Source organism: Notothenia rossii (assembly GCF_949606895.1).
Source record: "Notothenia rossii genome assembly, chromosome: 11".
Taxonomy (NCBI): Eukaryota; Metazoa; Chordata; class Actinopteri; order Perciformes; family Nototheniidae; genus Notothenia; species Notothenia rossii.
The window spans coordinates 46127189-46151043 of NC_136910.1; the positions used below are offsets into that span (position 1 = coordinate 46127189).

Sequence of the window (23855 nt, forward strand, 5' to 3'; positions counted from 1 at the left end):
CAACTGGTGGGGGAGGAGACAGAGAAAAGAGGGAGAGGGAGGGAAAGAGAAAACGGGGTTGGAAGACCCCCCCCTTACACACACACACACACACACACAAACACACATGTGCAGTCACACATGCACGCACACATAAATGCATCCAGCTCTTCAAAGCCAAGTGGTTTCATAGACATCCAATTACACTAAGAGATGACATGTGGGGAAAGGCAGCAGATAAATAAGGTGAAAGGAAACACAAGATTCGGTCACCTCAGAGAAACTCCAGATAACCAGAGAGCGCACGGCTGATAGAGATAGGAAGGAGGGAGAGGCAAAGGAAAGAGGGAGGGGGCCAAAGGAGAGGGAGCCGCACACTGGAGGAAAGAAGAGAGGCAACGCACTGCTCCAGCGCTCAGACTCTGAGAGGACAGAGGAGAGATACGGGAGCTCACTGACAAGACGCACAGAGAGGGGAGAAAGACTAGCTCCCGGGCTCAGTTACACACTCCAGTAACTTCAAACCAGCTCCGACAAAGAGAGAGAAGAGGAGAAGTCCAGTCTGGATTCGGTCACTTTTTTTGGTCGGCCTGCCTTGCATGGATTTCTTGGGACATTTTATGAGAAGCAGCATTAATCTTTTTTTTTTTTTAACTTCCAGATTTTATTTATTAATTTTGTACTGAGCAGTTTGTCATCTTTTATCCAGACCTCCTCCACCTCCCTGCACTGGAGGAGATCAATGGTTTGGGACATGTGTGCGGAGCAGATTTCAGCAGTGTATATGAATGGGTTGTATTTGTGTCTTTAGATATCAGAGTGTAGGTGTACTTTCAAACTTTTAAAAAGGGATTTTAAGTGAGTGAGTAACCAGGAGCAGAGAGCATTAGTCGTTGGAGGAGAAGGAGGAGTGTGGTGAGAGGTCTTTGAGGCGAACCCCAAGTTGTTCCCGTGGCGAGGTGATCTGAGTTATGGATGTTGACGCATTCCTGCGGCGCTTCTGAGGAATAAACAGCAACGGGGACTACAGCAGAGCCAGCCACAAAGCTGAAGGCCGCATCACCATCTCCAATAATTTTACCGATAAAGCCACATCACGTCTACCGCAGTCATTCTACCGGTTTTTAAACCTACAGTCCCAGTGAGGTTGGGGGTCCCGGGGCAGAGGAGGTGTAGGCGGTCGGTCAGGGGGAGTTTCTCCCACTCTCGCTCCCTTTCCCTGCACCCAGCTCAGCATGCCCCAGCCCCTGAGCACCTCCACAGCTCTCCCAGCTCCACTACCATGTGTAGATGGACAGTGACACAAGGTGCACCGCACGCCTGGTCCTCCACCTGCCCCCGCTACAGACCCCCCTCTCTCATCCTCTCCTTCACCTTCCTCCTCCTGCTTCTCCTGCTCGGAACCTCTTCCTCCGCACCCCTGTCCGCTTCATCACCAGACTCTGAGAAGCACCACAATGCAGCGAGAGGGGCTCCTCCTCACATCTTCATCTCACATGCGCCAACTTCCTCGTCACCCTCACCGCTGCACGCATCCTCTGCGAGGTTGCCCCGGGCGACCAATGTGTCATCGTCCTCCGCGACAGTTATCGGGCGCCACGTGCGGAGCAGCTACAACCATCTTCAAGGGGACGTGCGCAGAAGGAAACTGTTCTCCTTCCAGAAATTCTTCCTCCGCATTGATAGAAAAGGAAAAGTTAATGGCACCAAAAGTGAGGACGACCCATACAGTAAGTCAACTTTGTTACATTTCTGAATGTGTTTCAACGGTTTCTTATATTTTAAGTATTATTATTTATGTATTTTGAGACATTTCATTTATTCAGAGACTTTTTAGTTGCACCAAAAATTGAGAAAGGCGCTCAAAGAGAAGTTCACATGACGTTTTCTGTTGAACATTTGTATGCCCACATGTAAGAGAACACAAGAGAGCAAATGATGGACTGGTTTCTTCCCACTGAGTTTCGTGTGTTTATCTGCCAAGAGAGATGATTCTGGTTTTCCAGCCTGGGCAACCAAGCACATTAAGACAGGTGACTGGGCAAATGAACAAATAACAGAGCTGCGTGCTGTTCAGCCTTTTCCCCATGTGCAGAGGCAGAGTACAGAGTCATGAAAAAGAGGGAGCATGACAGTGGTGGAGAAGAGGGAAAAAAACTAAATGAGAAAGCCAGGAAGATAAAAAAGAGAAATGATCCACTGGAACCAATTAGAAATCGCCCAGAGAAAGTTCTTTTTCTTTGAGGAAATATCTAAAACACAGCTATTATCAGAAACCCTGGGGAGAATGAAAAGTCCATCTACTCCGTAGTGCTTTTGTGCTGAAGCCATAATAGTGGTGGGAATATGCTAAGTGTGAGGTTTTATGTAAAGTAATAACCATGCAATTCCTGATCCTTTTACCGGTTGAGCATTTTGAAAGTTAAATATGATTTTAACCTTTATTTATCCTGAGAAGGGTCATTCAGCACTTATGGTCTTTAGTCAGCACCAATCACTCTCACATTCACACAGTCAAACGCTTCACAGCAGATCAAAGTCCTTCGCTGTGGCGCACTGAGAATCTCTACTGGCACCTTTTAAGGCACAATGTGATGTAGTGTAGGATTTCAGTAAGGACACAGTATGATCGCACGTTGAATGCAGAGATGTGGAACATCTTGTGAGATAATAGGACCGAAGGTGCATATTAAGAATGTGCATTTGAATACAACTGAGGTATGCTTTGGTTTTTCCAGTAACTTAAATACCGAAACACCACAATAGCAACAAAGCATCTTATCTTTTCACCAGCAAATATAAATGCTTTAAAGACTTGCAAGAGTCATCATTATCGTTTATGACTGATCCAGAACAGAAAATCAGCTGTTATCATTCTGTAGTCCACAACTTTATCTTCTAGTTAAACACATCTGGAAGTTCTCCAGGACTGCCACAGGTTTCTGGTCTGTGCGCAGCTCGGCCTGAGGGCACATTGACAGTAGTTGTTGAGGGAGAACAGAACATTACTCGCACATTTACCTGTCCAGAGTTCCCTTGCCAGTTTACTGAATTAGATGGGCGACGTCCAAATCACGGGCTTATTTCTTAAAGAGTATAAAACAGTCTGCATGACGTCTGCTGTATGTGTTTGAGTCTGTCACAGCATGTCAAGTGTGGGAATGTAATATCTATAAATGGATCTTTATCTTTTGCCCATTTTTATAAACATGTAATAGGTTTGTATGCATCTCTGTGGGTCTGTACAAGCCTCTCCTGCTAAGAGCACACACACAAACCCCCACACACACACACAAAAACGCACGCACACACACGAGCACAGAGAGGCCAGTCTTGCACATGGCCTCCATATGGCAAAGCCCACTTTTATTAGGGCCAGGGCCAGTGTCGATATGTGTGAGTCCATATGTGTGTGTGTGTGTGTGTGTGTGTGTGTGTGTGTGTGTGTGTGTGTGTGTGTGTGTGTGTGTGTGTGTGTGCCACTCAGACACCAAGGCTCTGCCAGACATGGCTGAAGGAATTTCAATTAGCGTCTCTTCCTCCCTCCCCTTGCCTGCAGTCCTATCTGACACACACATGTGCTCACACTCTTACACTTTTACACACATGCACATAAAGAGCTCAACCATTAGAGTGCAACGTGTCACTAACCATAATGGCATCAGGTCATGCCATTAGAAGCACAATCCATCAATTTCAACAGCTCTTGCCAGTTGATTGTGGCGTGAAGTAGGTGAGAACATTTCAGAGGAAAGGGCAAATCTTAAGAAGCAGGACTTGGCCGTGAAAGCAAAACCTTTCGGTTCATATTTTGTCTTGTCAGTATTTCAGCACGTTGTATCGACCTGAAAGCAAGTGCAGATGTTTAACATGTTTCAGATTAAAGGAAGATGGGCCAACATTTTGTGACAAACTGGAGATTTTCAGCTTTGATTTAATAAAGTTGGACACCACGATATCTGTTTGGGTCCCTGTGCATTGATAGTATTTGCATGTGTGCAAAAGCTTGCATGTAGAGCATGTCATGCTTATGTGCAACCTCCTGTTATTTTGCATGTGCTCTACAACCTGCAGAGAACAAATTGTACCCTTCAAACTAAACCAAACAGAACATAATTGAATTGTCCTCTCCTAACTGAGAACAAGAATGTAGTATTTGCCATACAAGACATGTCATCCTTTTCAGAAGTTTCAATATACTTGTTGCTTATGTTTAATGCTACAGATTACAACATTGTTCACGGTTTGCTATTCCCCAAAACTAGAAGCAAATCAATTGCTTGCACACAGACTTTTGGACAAATGTGGTCTTTGATGCAAGTTTTCTTGCCTTTATGTGCTCATTAAAAACACATGGGTACTTTGAGATGATTCAAAAATCCTCTAGATACAAAGTACTAAATACCGACATAACATAGTGTACTAAAATGTCTCCAATGTGTCCGAGCAAACTCAGGTGCTGCACATCTATAGGACGATCCAAGATGTTATTTGTCACAAATGGACTTCCACTTTAGGAGAACATCAAATTGAAAGCTATTGAGGGGGCAGTTAGTGTTGTTATCATGCTCTAGTAGTCTGGTAATGTTCAGGAGGTCAGATTGCAAATGAGTGTCATTAGATGGTGTCAGAGGTGATGAAGACGTTTCAGCTCCAGCTCCGGGGTCGAGCCTCTCCTCCACAGCCGGGCCTTTCTAATCATCTTGTCAGAGCTGAGGGCAGTACATCACTCTGGGCTTTTACGACCTGTATTGTGAATGTGTGCTCACTGGTGCAAATCACAGTCATGTGACCAACGCTCATCTGTCCATCTCACCTCATAAGGGTCTTCAAAATAAGGCGCTCTAAGTGGGAATGTAGAAATCCCGTCTGGGCGTCATGTGATTAGCATTGATCCTGCCACTGACCATAAGCAACAAAACTGTGCTTGTTTACTTGCCTTGATGTCGTGCATGGACTGTCACGACTTGTTTACAAACACACGAATAAAGCAGTGAAACAAATGGACATGTGTTCACAGTTGGACCACAGACTTGTGGTCATGCTTAGCTCAATTAGTATTGAATGGTGCCAACTTGACCACATTCGGAGCTTTGATTCTTATTGTGGCCACCGGGATTGTAAAAGCTGCCACACATCCTTATTGTTAACATTAATCACCGTAGAGACATGTTACCCACTGACACAAATGAAACCAAGGCATCCAGATTTATGGAGAGTCTAATACACTGGACGTTATTCTGATTTAGAGCGGGCTTTCCATGTCCAAGCTAATTACACAAGTCCGCCCCTTCTGGTTTGACCTCTACCTATTGACCCAAGTCAGGAAGTGTTGTTAATGCAAAGGTCAGCGCTACACGTAGTGCATCACTTTTAGCTGTTCTGTTACTCTGTCATTGTTAGTTATGTGGTGTGGCACATTTCACATTCTCTCTTCAAGACTAAAAATCATTTGCATTTCCGAATAAATCTTTAGAACCAAATTCTGGTGGAGGACACTAATACTCTTTTTCAACTGTTTCCTTAATAATAATTGAAGACACATCAAGAAATGCGTGTGTCATTTGCTTCAAAAATGACTAACTAAGGCATTACATTTAAAACACAACACTTTATTTGATTTTCCACTTGTTTTAAAAATTGTTCCTAAGATTCCTGTGAGATGGAGATTTTATATTCCATATAATTGATGTTCGCAAAAGCAATATGCCCCAAGAAGTGTCGCAATCAGTCTACTTCTAATTTATGTGGATCGTAAAACTGTTTCAGGAACATTTGAACCAGGTTCTAAAATAACACAACTGCTTCTTTATCTTTCTACTCTGCATCCATAAAACTCCAATGACTCAGCAAGGATAACAACAAACCTCATTCTTCCCGGACATCTTGAAATAAGTCATGCCTTTTTTTTCAGTTTCTGTTTGTCTTCATTTCGCTGCCTTACTCGTGGGAAAAGGTAACAGTGTGGCACATAAAAGAGAGTTATGAGGAGGTTTTGGATGCACCAGAGGTTAGTGTCAGTGTTTCCTTTCTTTCAAAGCGACTTTGACATCTTCATTGACTTTTCCAACAGCTGTAAAATAAAGCTGTGCGCAAACATATGCGCACAAGCATTTTCAGAAAATACTGAACCTATCAACAATTACTCCTAAAGCTGGCAAAGCCAAGTTTCACATCAACAATTGCATTCAGCTGTACTCTGAATACTTACAATAAACATATACTCCCTTCACACTCCCTCTGATCCTCCCTCAAACTGCGCCAACATCCATTTAGCTGATGGCTGAAACAAATAGCATATCCTGATTGGTTGTAAACAACAAGCACGGAAAACCATTTAAGGTAACGACTGAAATTAGTCTTTGCTTCATCACCTTATAACATCTTAGAGGCTGAATGCTGCTGGTATACGCACAAATCATACATTTAATTCCACAAGTAGCCTTTTTGTAAAGTTTTGTTAATATCGGAAATTCAGCCAGAGTCTGGATCAAATCATGTCCGTTCTGATTCATGTCTCCTTTTACTGGAATCTACGGAGCTGACAATGTCCTGCTCAAACATAACATAATATTTTTCAGGATCTTACATAAAAGCAATGTTATTCTACTATAATGAAACCAAGCCAAATAATTGGTAAGGTTGTTGTAGACTTTGGGCAACGACAGATTGACCATTTACTGGTACATCATCTTTGACATCTTGAGGATGAAATCTCTCGTCTGATGACTCGTATCAAGCCATCATTATCTAAAGAGCGGAGAATGACAAAACCTGCATGTACTGAAACATACTTTGGGCTGTTAAGAATTGATCTGCTAACAACTTGCAGTCTTTTAATAAATATTGGAAATATAGGCTAACTCTTTGGAAACGTTCAAAGACTCCAACATGAGTTGTTACTCAAAAAATCCCCTGGCTCATATCGTGGCAAGATATGCAGCATTGCATTTTCATCCTCATGACTGCTAAATGTTGCGTCAGTTGTCAGAGATTGCATTCTACCGTAAAAACATTGATTGATTTGAATGACAAGTGAAATTGAATGCAATGCATATTTAGAATAATGAAGTTCTTTCTCCATCTCGGCTAAGGCAAGATAAGTAATAACAAGGACTATTTATGCAACTACCCGTCTCTCCCTCCCTACTCTTGTCAGCCCTATTTTACATCTCCCACACAGGGACGAATGCAAAGGTCCAGAGGTCCACATGTATTAGTGCCCTTTGACCCCAACGCCCCGTGAACTGGGACATTTACAGAGCATGTGTGTTCAAGATTCATACGTCTCACGCAAGAAGCATGCAGAGCCGAAATGATCAGAACAACTCTTCACAGTTAATAAAAGTTTCCCATCAAGATGTTGGTAAAAAAGTTTGACATTGTTAGTGCGGTTGTCAATACTTGGAAAAGTTCAGTCTTCTTGCCAAAAGTCACTCAAGAGTATGACAGAATCCATCTTGTTTTTCCATCACTGTTTACATATTTCCTTGACATATTCCCATCACTTCACTGCGCGAATACATCAGCTAAAACCAGACTGATGTTACGGCCAGATTTCTGAAGGCAGGCCAAGCGATCCAGCTACTAACAGTCCGGCACCACCCTAAAGAAAAGTCTTTCAGCAGCAAATCCTGCAGATCTTTGACAGCTTTGGAGAACTTTCCACTCATCAAGGGTCGATTCATATCCACAAAGATTTTTAAGTTGGATACCTTTTTTTTGATGGACGGCCCATTTTATTGTTTGGGTTATTCTGGCAGAGTACAACCATAAATAACACTTTTTAGAGAGAAAGGGAAACAGAAAGGAACGGAGGGAGAGACTGACTTACATCCAGTTGTCAGTTATCAACCAGATTTCTAAACAACTGTCGAGATTAGGTGTGAATCATCATTTCCATGTCACTGGTTCTGCTAAATGAGCAAACATGACCTTTACAAATACACTTGTGTGAAAAACGGTTGAAAGTCTGGGATACGTCTGGGAATGCACAGTCATATCCTTCAAGTGCCACTTCCCCACAAACAACATATTTTATATAGAGTGGCATTTTCTGTATGAATGCAAACCGAATGCCCATTAGCTCAGTTTGGGGCAGATTTCAGTGCTGAAATAAGAAGTATCCAACCATTTGTAGCTGCTGTAAAATAAATCATAAGATGAGAAAACAAAATGCCAGTATCCAAAGCAATATCCATTTGGCGAAACAAAGATTGGAACATCATCTGCATCATTTTCAGTTAAGAACCGGAAACTGCAATATCTGCCTTGTCAGCAAGACATTAAACGTTGTGTAATCTCAGCGAAGTTGGAGCCAGTAGTACCGGTTTGATCTAGAGAGGATACCAGTGTGAAGGAAAAGAAAATAAAGAAAATTGCCCATATCAATTTAATACTGAAACTGAGATCATAGAAATGTTTAAATATCATAACTGTTATTGAATTTCTCCTAAATGATAAAAATACGTCAATGAGGTGACCCTTTATACTGTAAAGTGGGCTGAACAGTGACCTCTTGTAGCAGGAGACAGAACAACTTCCTTACGTATTTAAACTTAATATCCAGGAGGAAACTTTAAGTAATGTTGACTCACTAGATCTGAAACTATTGGCAGATGTACCATTGTGCGATTGACAGAAACTATTTAGTTAATCTTAATTAAAGACATTTTTCAAGCTTATGCACTTAACTTTCTCTGATTCAAGCTTCTCCAAGTGTTTTTCTTAGACTACCTTTACTACCAGCGACTCAGATGAAAAAAATGGAAGCCTAACACTGAAAGTGTCGTTCTGGTGTTCGGCTGGTTCATGTGAACAAGCTTCATTCATGGCCAGTAAAGCAGCGGGAGGTGAGGAATAGCACCTGCGAGAGATAACATCCAGGGCTGCTGCCATATAGACACCACATGCTTGACGAAAAGCCCCCCTACTTAATACGCACCCACACCTTCATGTTTCTGCTTCTCGATACACTCTCACTCACCCCTAACCCTGCTAAACACATGCAGACACACACACACACACACACACACACACACACACTGCATGAAAGTGAGGCTCTTAATGGAGTCATCAAAGGTAGAGCTGAGAGCAAAGAGTTGAGTCCAGAGAGGCATCTGGACAGCCTGGCCGTTTGAACAGAGCAGCCAGGAATGCCAGCTAATTACCCGGTGTGCGTGCGTGCGTGCGTGCGTGCGCATTGTGTGCGCACATAAATGTATGTGTGAGGAGCGACAAAGGAAACAAGAACGATACAGAAACAAACAAGGCACATGTGATTGACTGAGTATTGTCTGAGGTTCAAAGTCTGATTTCTAACGCCAACAACTCCAACCACAACAGTTGGGACATCTCACTGGCAGCTGAACTGTAAATGAAAAATGTGTGAAATGAAGACGACCATCACAGCACTTTGGCTGAAAACATAACTCCCGCCGTGTCAGGCCCGTGAAATGTTTTGACAGAAACTGGCCGCTTTGGCACTTTATCATGTTACAATGTCAACTGTGTTAAAGGAATCACAATATCTCAGGTGGTTTGGGGTTTTTTCTTTCTCCTCTCCATCAAATTACCATTAACATCACTTGGAATCTCTCTTGATTTCCTCCCTTGTGTGTGACATAACTGGCTGCGGTCTTGCTGCGCCCCGTAAAGTGATCTCAGATTATGCGGTGGTGGGATGATGAGCAGCGCAGGCGAGAAACTTAACGCTATCTGTTGCCTAGACCGCGGGTATTTTACACTGAGGGTTTTCACTCAGGTGATCCTTTTTGTTTCATTTGAAAATAATCTGGGTTTGTTTTTCTTTTCCCCGACCAGCTTTTGAAATTGCATACAGCCTGAAGAACAGTGTGTGGTTTAGGCTATTTCTGTCCAACAAGAAACAGTGATGTGAGTGTTCCTGTCATAGCAGGAAATAAAACCCTGCTGGTTGCAAGAATAAGTTTAATAACACAGCGAGTTTGGACTAAAAGGCTGTTCAATTTGAGTTTAATAACATTTATAACCCAGAAATCAAATACGAGCAAAACACATTTTGAAAAGAAATCAATTTATAAAAAGTTATATTTCTGTCAGGATTGATCAATTTAAAACAAGCCTCTGTTTTTCAGCTTTGGTCAAAACTGTCGGCCAGAAAGGCTTTGATGTGGCCACTTAGTTCAGGACGATACTCTAGTTCACCACATGAGTCTAAACCAATACCTCAACGCTCCTCCTAACACAAACCATATACCAGTTTCAATCCCAAACCAATGTCTTCCCTGGAACTCACCAAGTAAACTGCACCACTGAGAAGTGTTTGTTCTCTCTCAGACTTTATAAGGAGCCGGAAATACTCAATCATCAAGACAAAATAATGCATGGTAATGGAAGTCAGCAGTGGCCAAGAAGAAATGGTTGCATGTCTCTTGCATCTATGGACAAATACAGCAGAATGTTTTTATATTTGCAACTGATATCTGATTTGGTGGTCCGTTTTTTCACATCTAAATTCTTCTTTTGTATGTTTGGTTTTCTTTTCTTTTGAGTCTTTGGTGGTTGCATTGATGCAAACATGTCGCAATGAATACGAGACATCGTCAATCACTCTGTTGCCATAGTTTCCAAGAGAAAAATGATCTTAGTGTTCAAACCTCAACTGATGCGAATCAGATATTAAATATATTAAAAAAAAACATCATAGGACCGTTTTGGTCGATGAAAAGTTTGTTTCTTGGATGAAACGTTTATATTTCACATCTTTAAAGGAGTGAGAGGATTGGTTGCTGCAGAAAAACATATAAAAGTCAAGGGTTCGTCCAAATGTCGGGAGTATTGGCAGCAGAATCAAAGTGCCAAACTATTTCTATTCTTCTCGTTGAGGAGAGTTCATGACACAAACTCATCCACAAGTGACAATATTTCTTAACACAGAGCGAGACCACTCCAGGCTGAAGGCACAAAGCAGACCCCTCACAGCTGGTCACCGTGTCGAGGTCAAATTGTGAACAACCGCTGTATAATCTTCAAGAAAGCCTCTGGATAAACAGTGGAAACATTTTTATAACCTCTCTTAACCTTTAAGTTCACCTGGAGTCTCATTGACCGTGTTTCTAGAGGGGGCCGGGCGAGGGGGTCGACGGGACGTCTTCGGTATGCGTCTATTCCTGGGTAGTGTCTTGTGTTTGGATTTGTGAGCGTGTGTGTGTGTGCGACCGTGCTGTTCAGAGAACTGCTTTTATCTCAGAAGTGATTAATGTTTGATTGAGCTCAAAAGACGTCCCGTAACAATTGTACACTTGAATAAATAGTTTTGCATAATCATAAAGTTACCCAATCTAATGTAGCATATCTCGAATGATTGAATAACTAAATGATATTAGTTGGTGGCCTTCAGGGGTACAGAGAGCACTATAATATATTGCTCATTATAAATAAGAAAATATAAATATTGTTACTTGACATTTCATATGACAATGTAATTTCTACGTCTGAGATGGAAAGCTACTTATGTCTACTCAGTCACATTTAAACACTGAGGTTTAAAGAGGAACAGAATTTACGAATATAAGGAAATGGGGCCATTTAAAGGGAATGATGATGATGAAGAAAGAATGCCAAAGAGGCGAAGAGGTCAGAAATAAAGTAACTCTCGTAATAATAAAAGCCTAAAACTAAAAATGACTACGCATCTGCTGTTTTGAATGTGCAGTCTGTTTTCGTGCATCAGAAGGCAGATTACCGTTCACGTTTATGAATTTGACAGGGTCACATCGGAGTTTATTTCTGGCTACAAAACCCATTAAACATCATAGTGGTCTTAATGATGTGGTTGATGAACAGTTTCTTACTGTTAGAAAGCCAAGTTGTAGCGTGAGTGTTTAGGTTTGACTGGCAGAAATGTTTTTGGCCTGTGTTTCGAAAAGTCGCAGCGTTGCCCTGATACACACAGGTGTTTGCCCTTGGTGAGTTCTTCCAAAATGTTGATAGCGGAACATGTTCATGCTTTTTAAATTAAGTGCTGTTAGTGCTTTGGCTTATAAAACTTTAAAAACATAAATCCATGATTAGGATGGGCTGAGATCCAGTCGGCACAAGAAGTGAGAATAACAGTTTTACACTCTTTGAAAAGAAGAGAAAATGCCCTTAAAAAAACTCAAGGCGGCAATAAGGCAAAGCGTTGAATGCAAGTTTTAAGAGAATTGCACAGTGTGTTATGCACCAGACCTTTAAGCCTTTGCCTATGTGTGTATGCCTGACTGTGTGACTGTGTGTGTGTGTGTGTGTGTGTGTGTGTGTGTGTGTGTGTGTGTGTGTGTGTGTGTGTGTGTGTGTTAATCACAAAAACCTGATGAATGGGTGTGTGTTACAAGCTCCGGTCCTGTTTTGCTCCCTCTCCCCGCCATAAACTCTGTTGTTGCAATCTAAGCCTTTTGTTGCAGCCTGGCCTTTTAACTCGCAGGCAGACGGGCTGCTCCTGGTAACTGGCAAAGGGGCCATAAAAGAGCCCTGTTCTTTGGTTTTGGACAAACCACATTAAACAGGAGAGGGAAAAGGGTTTGAACAGGTGGACCGGCATTTAGCGCAGTATGGACAGATCTTACTTTGACGGATCACAGCACAGAACCGTCAGCTGTGTGTGTAGTGAGATGGAACATTCTGAACCTGATAAACGTTGTGTTGTGGTACACGTCTGTCTGAGTAATGGACTTCACATAATGAGCCAACATGATGCACTGTGAGCCTGGAAAATCTACTTGAAGTTTAAAGGTTTAACAAGCCTTCACTGACCAAATAAAGGAGCCGTGGCGATGGATTAATGACTAGGATTACAAAAATAAACATAAATCAAAAACAGCAACATGCGTACAAGAGAAGATTTGTCTTTAAAAGCAAGACATCAAGTTCATTTTAATGCCATTTTGAAACATTTCAAAATTCAAAACAGTCTCTTTACTATTGCAATGAGAAATGGAGAAACAAGAGGCGACTACAATGACAGATTAGTAGCAAGGTCAAATTAGTGAGCGCAAAATAAAAGATATCTTAAAATATAGAGGGTTATGAGGACGAGCGAGGGGGAAGGGCACATAAGGAGCGTTTAGTAAGAAGACGGGCTAATATTAAGTTTAAAGAGAAATGTGGATAACGGGAATAATCTATAAAGTTCCTAATTGAATGTCCGTCTTCATTATTTCATAGTGACCTTAGTGCTTCTGTGTATCCAGCACAATACCTCTTTATAGAATTGATTCAATTGTATTAGCAGCATATCATGTCACAAGGTTGTCTATAAATCATGACTTGAACAGGAAGCTGCCTCATCCTGTCATTTTGAAATATCAGCAGTGAGTAATAAACCAGCAGAGATACTGGGCATGGACTTTCCCCGTTTCTCACTTCATCCGTCCAACTATTCCTGCAACAAGGCTCCACTTCCTACTGGCCCCTTTAGCTAATCCTCTCAAACCCCTGATAGTTTTACGGCTTGGTGTAACTGGCTTTAGGATGAGAGAAGAAAGGGCCGGCAACCACAGCTTAAACCAGTAATTGGTTCAGGCTTGAAAACTGATACGGACGCCTTGACCTCTTGCCAACCTAGCAGCCAGAATCCCTCTCGCTCCGTCCTGTCCGTGTGCCCGCCCGCCTGAGCTCCCCTGGTCAGAAAAACAAACATAGGACGGAGAAATGTTTTTTCCTGGCTTACACCTCGGTCCCAGGGCACGCAGCCCACAAGCTAACCAGCAAATAAACGGGGGGCAAGAGGCCGGTCTGAGGTCTGACTGTCACACAGTAAAAAAAAAAAAAAAAAGAGAGAGACGGAGGGAGACAAGACTGGGGTTCACTTGTGCAAAGGAAACTGAGATAATCCAGGTTTCTACTGCAGTATTTCTAAGTTCTTTTGCAACATTTGAGATCCTAATTAAGAGTGATGCATGAAGACTTACATTACAAGATCACATTTGTAATTGATTCTAATAGTAATATACTAACTAGGTGGTGTTTCAGTTTCCTTCATCTCCCAAACAATGTCCATATTTCTTCGTAAAGGCCATAACAATCAGCATTAATGCAGAGGGGTTAAGCAAATTGATCGATTATTAAACGAATGGAAAAATACTTCTTGGATTCAGCTTATTATTTTTTTTGTTGTGTTTTTTTAAATAGTCTGGTATGTATTACTTGTCTTTGCGTTGTGCTGATCAAACATAACAAGCATAACAAGATGCCTGGAAATATGTTGTAGGCATTAATAATGAAGTAATCACTAGTTTTTGCACTATTCATGCGTTGGGTTTCAGCTAAATGTAAGCTGAACAGAAAGGAAACCACAATGGACAAGAATAAAGTTCTGACATGTTTGTTCTCTGTCCCCCCCCTACACCAGGTATGCTGGAGATCAAGTCAGTGGATGTGGGAGTCGTGGCCATCAGGGGCCTCAGCAGCAACTACTACCTGGCAATCAGCAAGAAAGGAGAGCTATACGGAGCAGTGAGTAGCTTCAGTACCTCTACAACAACCTAATCAAAGTTCTTGCAAAAGAGACGTTTTTCACCCTGAATGGGAAAACCCTGCATCTTTGATTTTCTTCAATGATTACTAAAAACAAGGCTGCAAGGCTCTCTCACTTCCAGAAATAGGAACCACCGTCAGTCAATGAGAGCCCTCCTCTCTGCTACCTTGCTTAGCTCTCCACTCCATTCAGAAATAGGAAACACAATCCTTCAGTTTCTCTTTTCTGCTTCAGTCCCTCTGGGGAGAGCAGCCCTTGTTTCATCTGTTTTCTCCCTCTCCCTCCTTTTCTTCATCTCATTCTCTCCCTGCTTTTTTCTCTCCTTTGCTTGCTTTGAAAGAGCCAACTTTCAGCGAGTCTCTATGGGAGCCACACCACAGATGTAATAACACACGGTAGAAAGAGACAGAGAGGCATTCTGTTGCATGGCCTGAAACTGAATTCCCATGACGTCTTCTGCTCGCTGCAACATAAGCCATAGTAGAGCGGCAGTGAAGGGCCGGCGTTCGATTACACTTGATGGGTTTACACAGTGCCTTCTTTATCCGGTCGTAATCAAATGAAATCATTGTTTCCAGGTTAATGCGCATATACATGATTATGATTGCCTTTAAGTATAACCATGATTCAATTTGTATCGTAATATAATTCTTCAAAAAACCAATGATGACAGACAGATGAATTCACTGTGGTCTGTGCAAAATGAATCGTGCTCAACAGTTATTGCTCTATTAAATTGATGACGATATTTGTTATGAATTCATCACTACACAGTTTATCTGTTTTAATCCACCATTTTAGTGGAAAGACGATTAGCACGCAGACACACACACACATTGTTTGGTCGTACTTAGCACCAGCGCACGTTAAAAAGCTGCACAGTGTCTGTAAGATATTTTTATTTCGCTTTGGGAACATTCAGTTTTACTTCTGGAACCAATTTAAACAGCTGTGGCCAGAAACAGCGAGAGAGAGACACAGCGAGAGAGAGAGAGAGAGAGAGAGAGAGAGAAATAGAGAGAGACCAAGCTTAATTGTGTGTGTGTGTGTGTGTGCGCTTGTGTGCGAATACCTCTTTGCTTGCGAATAACTGCATCCAGTTAACTTGCTTTCTAAGCAGCATTAGCCTTAAGCGCAGGGGCAGCTTCCAGTAAACTGACAAACGTTACTCTCTCAGATCATTTTCTCTTTATTTACCGGTGGGTGGTCATTGCGGTAAAGTCATTCCACAAAAACGATGCCCTTTTCTGGTGCACAGCCCTAACCTTTAAGATGTCACGTCTCATGCTAACCTCTCTGCCCTCAGTCCTCTGACACACAAACATGTCTACAACCATAAGTCTCATGTCCATTTTTGTTAGAATTGGCCATGATTACGCTGGGGATAGTGTAGCAGATTCTGAATCAGTGACTGACCATTTGTTAATCCATGCTGTCAGAAGAAATAAAACATCATGTTGATTGCTATGCTCAGAATAACAACTAACATCTAAAGCAAGTTGTAAAAGTAACATGTGTGACCAGAAAACATTAAGGTTAAGAAGAGAAAATTAGAACATTCTTTGGTTACGGAGGTTATGAGTAAGAGAAGACCAGACTCAATCCATTTTGGGAGATAATTAAAAAAAGACAGTAGGTAAACAACTACAGCTGTACAGAAGAAGCCTTCTGGTTTGGGGCAGATACTTTCATATTACTGAGAAAAGTTAAGATCTCACACAGATTAATCCTAATTCTGACTCATCTTTACACCACCTGTTATTTTAATAATTTATACTTCAACATCACTAGTTCCTAAAGCTCAAAGAGATATTCAGTTAAGTTTCGAAGACAAACTGAAGCTGCTTTCTTTTGTTAATAGAGAAACTGGAATAAGAATACTCTGACATTTCCACTCCTTGTCTCTCCCCTGCAGAGGGACTATGGTCCGGACTGCCGTCTAATTGAACGCATCGAGGAGAACAAGTACAACACCTACGCTTCGGCAGAGTGGCGCAACAAGAAGAAGCACATGTTTGTGGGACTGAACGCCAACGGCAAGCCAATGAGAGGGAAGAAAACACGGAGGAAAAACACTGCCACTCACTTCCTGCCCATTGTGGTACAACCACGATGATTGGACATATCAGCCATGAGAGAGCTCTGCACACTGCAGTGATCAGACTTTTCTGGAGTTACATCGATGGCTACATTGGACAGGTCTGAATCAGATCTGAATGATGCACTGAGGAGGGAACGAGCGGAAACATATGGACATTTTATCTCTGTTGGAAAAAGACATTTCTATTTTTAAAGAAAGAAATAAGATATATTGCTATACAATGTATATATTATTTTCTGTTTTAAGTTATCAAGTACATTGGCACAGTAGAAAATATGAAAGAAATGACTTCTGTGCCAAAATTGGATTAGTAACATTTCTCGATTTGTGTCTATGTGAAATGCTTGACTGGGAAGAAGTGAAATGACTAAATATGTAAGAGAGGAAAAGTAAAGAAGTATTAAAGGAAAGCTGACGGCAAAGGAAAGGATAAGAAAGGAAGAAATGATGAGATGAGGATGAGGAAGAATAGGAGGGAAGAAGCACCAACACAAGTCTAACACTATCATGTTCTTTTCTTTACATTTATTTATTTTGTGTAATATTTAACAAAAAAAGATCAAAAACACAATAATGACAAATTATTGTCTTTTTTACCATTTATGCTTCTCTTTTTGAATTACTAATCATTTAAACCTGAATAAATATAAAAATATATTTGTCTTTAAGTTGTATGACTGACTTTGAATCATTTTACATATTATCACCGTTCAATGATTGGTTGTTCACACTGTAACAGCGAAGAGATAGAAATACATATCAACTAAGCCTTCAAGCAGTTGACTGTCTGACCCTGTATTAGATCCACTGCATTATTTGTATATTACAATGCCATTTTTTGGGAATTAAAAAAGAAAACGATAAAGCAACATTTCTATCCAAACAACTCCAAATCCATCTGATGAGACAATGAGAGGAGTTCAAAGGTTTAAAAGTGAATTTGAAAAAGCATGAAACATGTCACTCATGGCCCAAACTTTCTTTAGCTCTTAATCACATACAATGGTCTCAATAGGTAAATGGACTTTTACTCAGTCAGCGATGATTATTTTGTCAAACTACTATTTCAAAAGGTCAAGAATTACCTTTCAGAAGTTGTTGGCAATTTAAAAGCACAATAAAAGTCATAAGTTAAAAGCCTATTACAAACTGAGTCGGGTGAGCCATTTTAAAACCACGACATGAATCAGGAATCTGTTAGAGATTAGACTTTTGAAAGGAGTCCAGCAGAAAACCTGGTTGATGATTTCAGGGGATTTCATTTCTCGCTGCAAGATTCTCTCCCCTTACAAGTACACATGGCAAGCATGGCTTCCTGCTTGATAAACACCGTCTTTTCTGTGATAACAACAAAGACAAAACAGGCTTTAGAACTGGCCCACATTCTCACACACACATTCTCACACACACACACACATTCTCACACACACACACACACACATTCTCACACACACACACATTCTCACACACACACACACACACACACACACACACACACACACACACACACACACACACACACACACACACACACACACACACACACACACACACACACACACACACACACACACACACACACACACACACACACACACACACACACACACACACACACACACACACACACACACACACACACACACACACACACACACACACACACGTTATGAAGGCTGGGGGAAGAGGTGTGTGCATCAGTGTGGTCCAGCAGCTGGGGAAAGCCTCCTCCTTGACCTTACTTGTCTGAAAGCTGTTGCTGTGCCCCCCTGAGGCAGAGAGACACATGGAGCAGGGCATATGGTATAACGTAAATATCACTCCCTTGTTTATCACCTGATTCGAATTAACTATGATGTCATGTTTTCTTTATTCTTCTCTCGCTTTCCCTCTCTTTAAAACTGCCTCTCGTGTTGTTGCCGTCTGGGCCCTGCCATTTTCCCTCAGCGCTGCGTTCACATTCCCATTTTTTTCATTGTTTTTCAAACTTTTGTCATGTCTTGGTAGAGTTCAGATAGATTCCGGCAATTAGCAGGATCAGACCTAGAGCAAGGTTATCGCAAAAACACACACAGACTTCCTCTGCCCAGGGCTGCAGCAGTTGTAATTCGTTCATTGCATCCATCACTTTCAACTCTCTGCCATCTGTTTCTCTGCGTGTGTGTGTGTGTGTGTGTGTGTGTGTGTGTGTGTGTGTGTGTGTGTGTGTGTGTGTAGGGTAATTTCTGAGAATTATGGAATCCACCGGAGTCGCTCCGTCCCGCTGTGTTTATTACTAAAACGTCCTAGATCCTCCTTTTGCGCTCAAGAATCCTCGATACCTAACGCTCACGTCAAACGTGAGTAAGTATGATGCATCAGAGGGAGATTCAAATGTCCTTTCATCCTCCCAGGGCATCTAGTCCTTTGTTTATATGATTACTTGGGTGTTCTGTAAACGACATATCAAGTACAATTACTTTGAAATGTTTTCAAGACACTGACCTCCACCCCCCACCCTTTTCCCCTAACTCATAAAGTTCAAGGGCGAGCATTCCTAAGACAAGATTTCTTTATTATTTGATGGTACAACTTTAGCGATGTACATATGTAAAACTTCCCGTATAAGTCCTTAGTAGAACATGGGACTCTGGAGCAGATATTTGACACCAATTCGTGCACTTGTTTATTCAGAGAACTTGGAATCAAGTCTGCATATATAACATGTGTGTACCTCTTGGAATGGCTTGATGTATTTTTATTGCAACTTTAACATGACTTAATGTTCTCTTGCCTTCGCCCAAAATGCATAACAAGGCCAGACTTTAAAAGCAGGGCATTTATCCAAGACAGATGTTTCACACTGATTATCAACCCCAATGACATCTGAGTTATTCTGCGCAGCGGCACCAAGCCACGCATCATTTCTCCCATTTCTACAGTGCGCCTAACATGTTTCTCAAAACTGTTTGCCAATGTCATTTCTTCGTGTTGTGCTGGGGTATGTTTGGTTAGTGTTTGGTTTGTTGAGGCATGTGGCGAGGCTCAGTATGCGGTTTCTGTTTTGACTACATCAGGATCTATCGGACCTGTGTCGGACCTCAAATGAAACGTACACCATCGGCTTCACACGTTCACAGCTCCTCTGTTTGCTCAGAGAGTCTTGTGGCCGTGCGACCTGACCGCAGCAGCAGCTGTGAATATTTTACTTCCCGGGGAGAGAGAGAGAGACGGAGAGAGAGAGAGAGAGAGAGAGAGAGAGAGAGAGAGTTGGAGAAGGACGTGTGGGTTTGGAGGAGAGGTGAATAACTGAAAGAACCACAGTCCTGGGGGCATTTATGGCAGTCGGGGGGGAGAGAGCGCGAGAAAGAAAAGGAGGAGGGGAGATGTTTGCCGAGAGGGCAGCAGTTTGGACGGGATGCCAAAGGGTGAAAAGAGGGGGTGAGTGGTTAAGAGGAAGAAGGGGTGATGGGGGCGATTAAAAGAGTTGCCAGAAAATGTGGGGTTGGAGAATTGGGGGGGTGGTTGAAGGGGTATTTGCAGAGGTAAAGAGGGTCGGGGGGGCAAAGGGGCTTGGGGGTAATCATTGGAAGCAGACCAAGGGAGTTCCTGGAACCCAGGAGGTGAACCAGGAGTCCTCCTCCTCCACGCATGTTCAGCTACTTTTACTTCATTTATTTCCCCCCCCAACCATTAAGTCCTTCATAGCTCGACTATTTGTCATCATCTCCTTTATCAATAGCCCCTTTAGCCCTTACATGGACATGGAATCAATCTATATTTGATCATTTACTCACTACATGTTAGTAAAGTGGGGTGCTAGTATAAACACAAAAGTCTGGAGCTCCAAACTGCTCTTAAGCCTCACATATCTCAGATGTGGTTACACAAATCTCACAGTTTATTCCAACCCCGTTTAAAAAACAAGCAAGCAGACATTTTAAAGCTAAGAAATGCTCTGCTATGTCTTTTGTTTTGTTCATTTATTTTAACAGGGACAGTGCACATACATCTAAATATCTGTAAATGTGCCAGAGTTAGCCAAGAGGCTATTTTTCATCTGTAGTCCCTGGACAGATTTTGTAAGTCACCCTAAACACACGTTTCAAAATGACAGTGTAACCGACTGTATGCTTGCACTCCAGGACCAGCAGAAGTAAGTGACTAGCTGTTGAAGAAAGTCAAACATCTTGGTGCGAAAGAGCCACAGTGCAACACAGTGTTTAAAAGGAGTGACCTTTATTAGTAAGCAAATATATGGACTCCAACGGATGATGATGCTGGACCTGTGAATAATAGAGCCGCAGCAACTAGCTGACTGATCAATAACTATAACTATACAACAAACTCACTTTTTTGATACATGCTTAATGATTGAATTATTTGATATGCAAAATAACAACATTTTGTTTTCAGTGGCAAATATTGAGATGCTTTTGTCTGTTTTGTATCAATAAAATGTATATCTTGGAGTTTAAGAATTAGTCTTGCCAACCGATCACCATTGAAAAAAACGAAATAGTCCGAAAGCAATACATGTCATTGCTGTGTGTTATGACAGCTTGGTTATAAGTTCTACAGCTAATGGCCAAAGATGTATACTGATATGCTCTATTATTGTATAGGACAGCTTAACACACAATCATCCCCTCATTTCCCTACTATAATAGTCACACACGCTTTGGATATTTTGCTTTTGTTAAAAAGCATATTCAAAATAAAATAATTTGCCGATTTAGTGGCTCATATTGAAAATGTAAAAAAAAGAATTCTCAAGCTACTTACAGTTTAAATATGACAAATTATATTTAGATAAATACAACACATCAAGACACACACACACACACACACACACACACACACACACACACACACACACACACACACACACACACACACACACACACACACACACACACACACACACACACACACACACACACACACACACACACACACACACACACACACACACACACACACACACACACACACACACACACACACACACACACACACACACGCCACCCTTTCTGTTCTGGTTCAGAGGCGAGCTGTACCTGGAGCCCAGCCTCGGCTCCATCTTCACATCTCCTGAGGGCTTCAAGTTTCCTGCAACAGGTGGCTCAAACATTTGCCTTGGCCTGCACTGAGATGAGGCCTCTGTTTATCAATTCGGAAAGAGCGAGGAGAGTTAGGGGAGGGGGGGAAGACAAAAATAAAAAAGAAAGAGGAAAAAAAACTTGAAACCTGTCAGCAGGAGAGAGAAATATTCAGGAAAAGTCACAAATGTGAGTCACTCAAGTAGACTGTTTCATGTTAATGCATTTGCCTCGTGGAGATAAAAACAAGAATGTAAACATGTATTTTGTACTAATATTTTAGTCAGGGCTTTGATAAACCTAGGAAACATTTTCCAGAGCCCGAGCCAGAACAGCCAAGACCGCAAATATAATCTCAACTCCTTTCGCATGTTTCTCTCATCTCATTCCTGCCTCGCTTCATTCATTTTGTTTCTCCCTCTCCCCTCTGCTTTACCTCTCCTCTCCTTTCCTCACCTTTACTCCTACACCCCCTGCTCTGCAGAGGAATATGCCAGCAGTCTAAATGAAAATATATTTGTTGTTATTGTTGGACTCCTCTCCTCTAATTCCACTGGCGTGATTTAGCCATAGACCCAGGGTCTCTGTGGCAGCAGAAAGCCTCTAATAGTGCTCCATCACTGGCTGACTGACAGTGAGTCAACATGCAGGGCATTAGGGCCTGACATGGGATCAAATAAAGGCTAATTTACTGGCTGTATGTCTGTAGGGAAACCATATTAACCATTCCCCTCCCCGCTTTTCTTTTTAAGTAATTAAATTAGCTGATAAGAATCAATTAATTGAAGAGAAGCAGTTATAGTTCACTGTAGTAGCAACAGACACAAAATGAAGACCCGTTTTTATTCCTTTGGAAGGCACATGCTGATTTAAAGAGGATTTGTTTGAAGGTCATGTCTACATCGCAGCGTAAAGATCTTGATTCAAATCACTTAAAGTTGTTATGATAAGGAATACCTTTACCATCTGCTATTGATGCATGTGGATTTCATGTACAAAGGTGTCATCAAGTCAGATCTCTCCACCAAGGGAACTTTGAATTGCACAGACCTCCAAGCTTGATGTGAAGCTGTTTGTAGAATGGATTAAATGCATTTAGACATCACTGCTGTGTACTAAAATGACCATATACTCACAAATTGCTGCTCGTACAAGGTCACTGTCTGTGCAGTACTGTCTCTGCTCTCCATCATGAAACAAAAGCACCTCCAGTGCACCTTGTGGTTTCAATCAAATTTATTTTTCAAAGAACCAGAAGTACTTATTTTGTATTCAAAATCCTTGAACTATAAACAGAACGCTTCAACAGAAGTGCTACTTGGATGGCTCCACAGCATATGAAACCCCCTCCAGTGTTTCACCATTCACTCCGAATGCATTGGCGGGTGAGCGGAGGTGACAGAGAGCGGAGGTGGAAATCCTCACTCTTTATTCTACAAAACTATGTGTCGATTTTCATTTGTACAACCAAGTGCAACCTCCCACTTGCCTTGCAGGAGAGGTTGTCGGAAAATGCGTGCTCGAGATTTTTGCTATTGTGTCTTCTACCTAATTTAATACAATATTCACCAAAACTGGTAGGCAGTTTACCTGAATGTAACCCTGAAGGTTGTGATGCAGCAACATGAAGAACTAACATTAAGTTTGTCACTTTTATTTGGACAACTATTCCTTTCCCAAACCAATTCATTTCAGGGGTGCAGAAACAGCATATCTCACTGTGTACTTTGATGCAAATCCAGATGAATTCGTAAACATTTTATATTATAAAGATACAGATTGTGCAGCCTTGGTGGATCTGTACATGTATGTGTCTATGTGTAGCTAAAGTGCTTTCTAGTTGCTTGTTTTCTTAAAAACACATTCAGTTGTGAGAATACCCTTGAAAGCTACCCATATGCTTTTCTGGTCAGAGCGGTGGTAATACGAGCGGCTGTGGCTAAGGTTGGTGGTTAGTGTGTTATACGTGTAGCGAGAGTGTGTTGTAAAGTAAGAACAGACTGAACGTGCTCAACATGAGGCAAGGTGGCAGAAGGATTTTTTTTTTTTGTGGTAGTGTGGCAAGATTAGTGTGGTGTCGGCCTACAACAGGGATGTGGCAGGAGTGAGCTCTTTTAACGGGGGGGGGGGGGGGGGGGGGGGGGGGTGTGTGTGTGTGTGTGTGTGTGTGTGTGTGTGTCAAAGTCCTACGCCTTAC

At 41.8% G+C, this 23855-nt stretch overlaps 1 protein-coding gene across 1 annotated transcript; it reads left to right on the forward strand.

Moving 5' to 3' along the window:
* The first annotated feature begins 317 nt into the window (after nt 1-317).
* On the forward strand, nt 318-17245 carry fgf10a (fibroblast growth factor 10a). The gene is made up of 3 exons (XM_079659907.1): nt 318-1709; nt 14351-14454; nt 16392-17245. Exons 1-3 carry the CDS (start codon nt 1262-1264, stop codon nt 16590-16592), a joined length of 753 nt encoding a protein of 250 aa, XP_079516033.1. The 5' UTR covers nt 318-1261; the 3' UTR covers nt 16593-17245.
* The last annotated feature ends 6610 nt before the right edge of the window (nt 17246-23855 follow it).

Bases quoted from the DNA above. Each gene is read 5' to 3' on its own strand.
- fgf10a (XM_079659907.1), top strand. From the start codon at position 1,262: ATGTGTAGATGGACAGTGACACAAGGTGCACCGCACGCCTGGTCCTCC. The intron at 1,710-14,350 runs GTAAGTCAACTT...CCCCTACACCAG, and splicing joins AAGTGAGGACGACCCATACA to GTATGCTGGAGATCAAGTCA. The intron at 14,455-16,391 runs GTGAGTAGCTTC...TCTCCCCTGCAG, and splicing joins AAGGAGAGCTATACGGAGCA to AGGGACTATGGTCCGGACTG.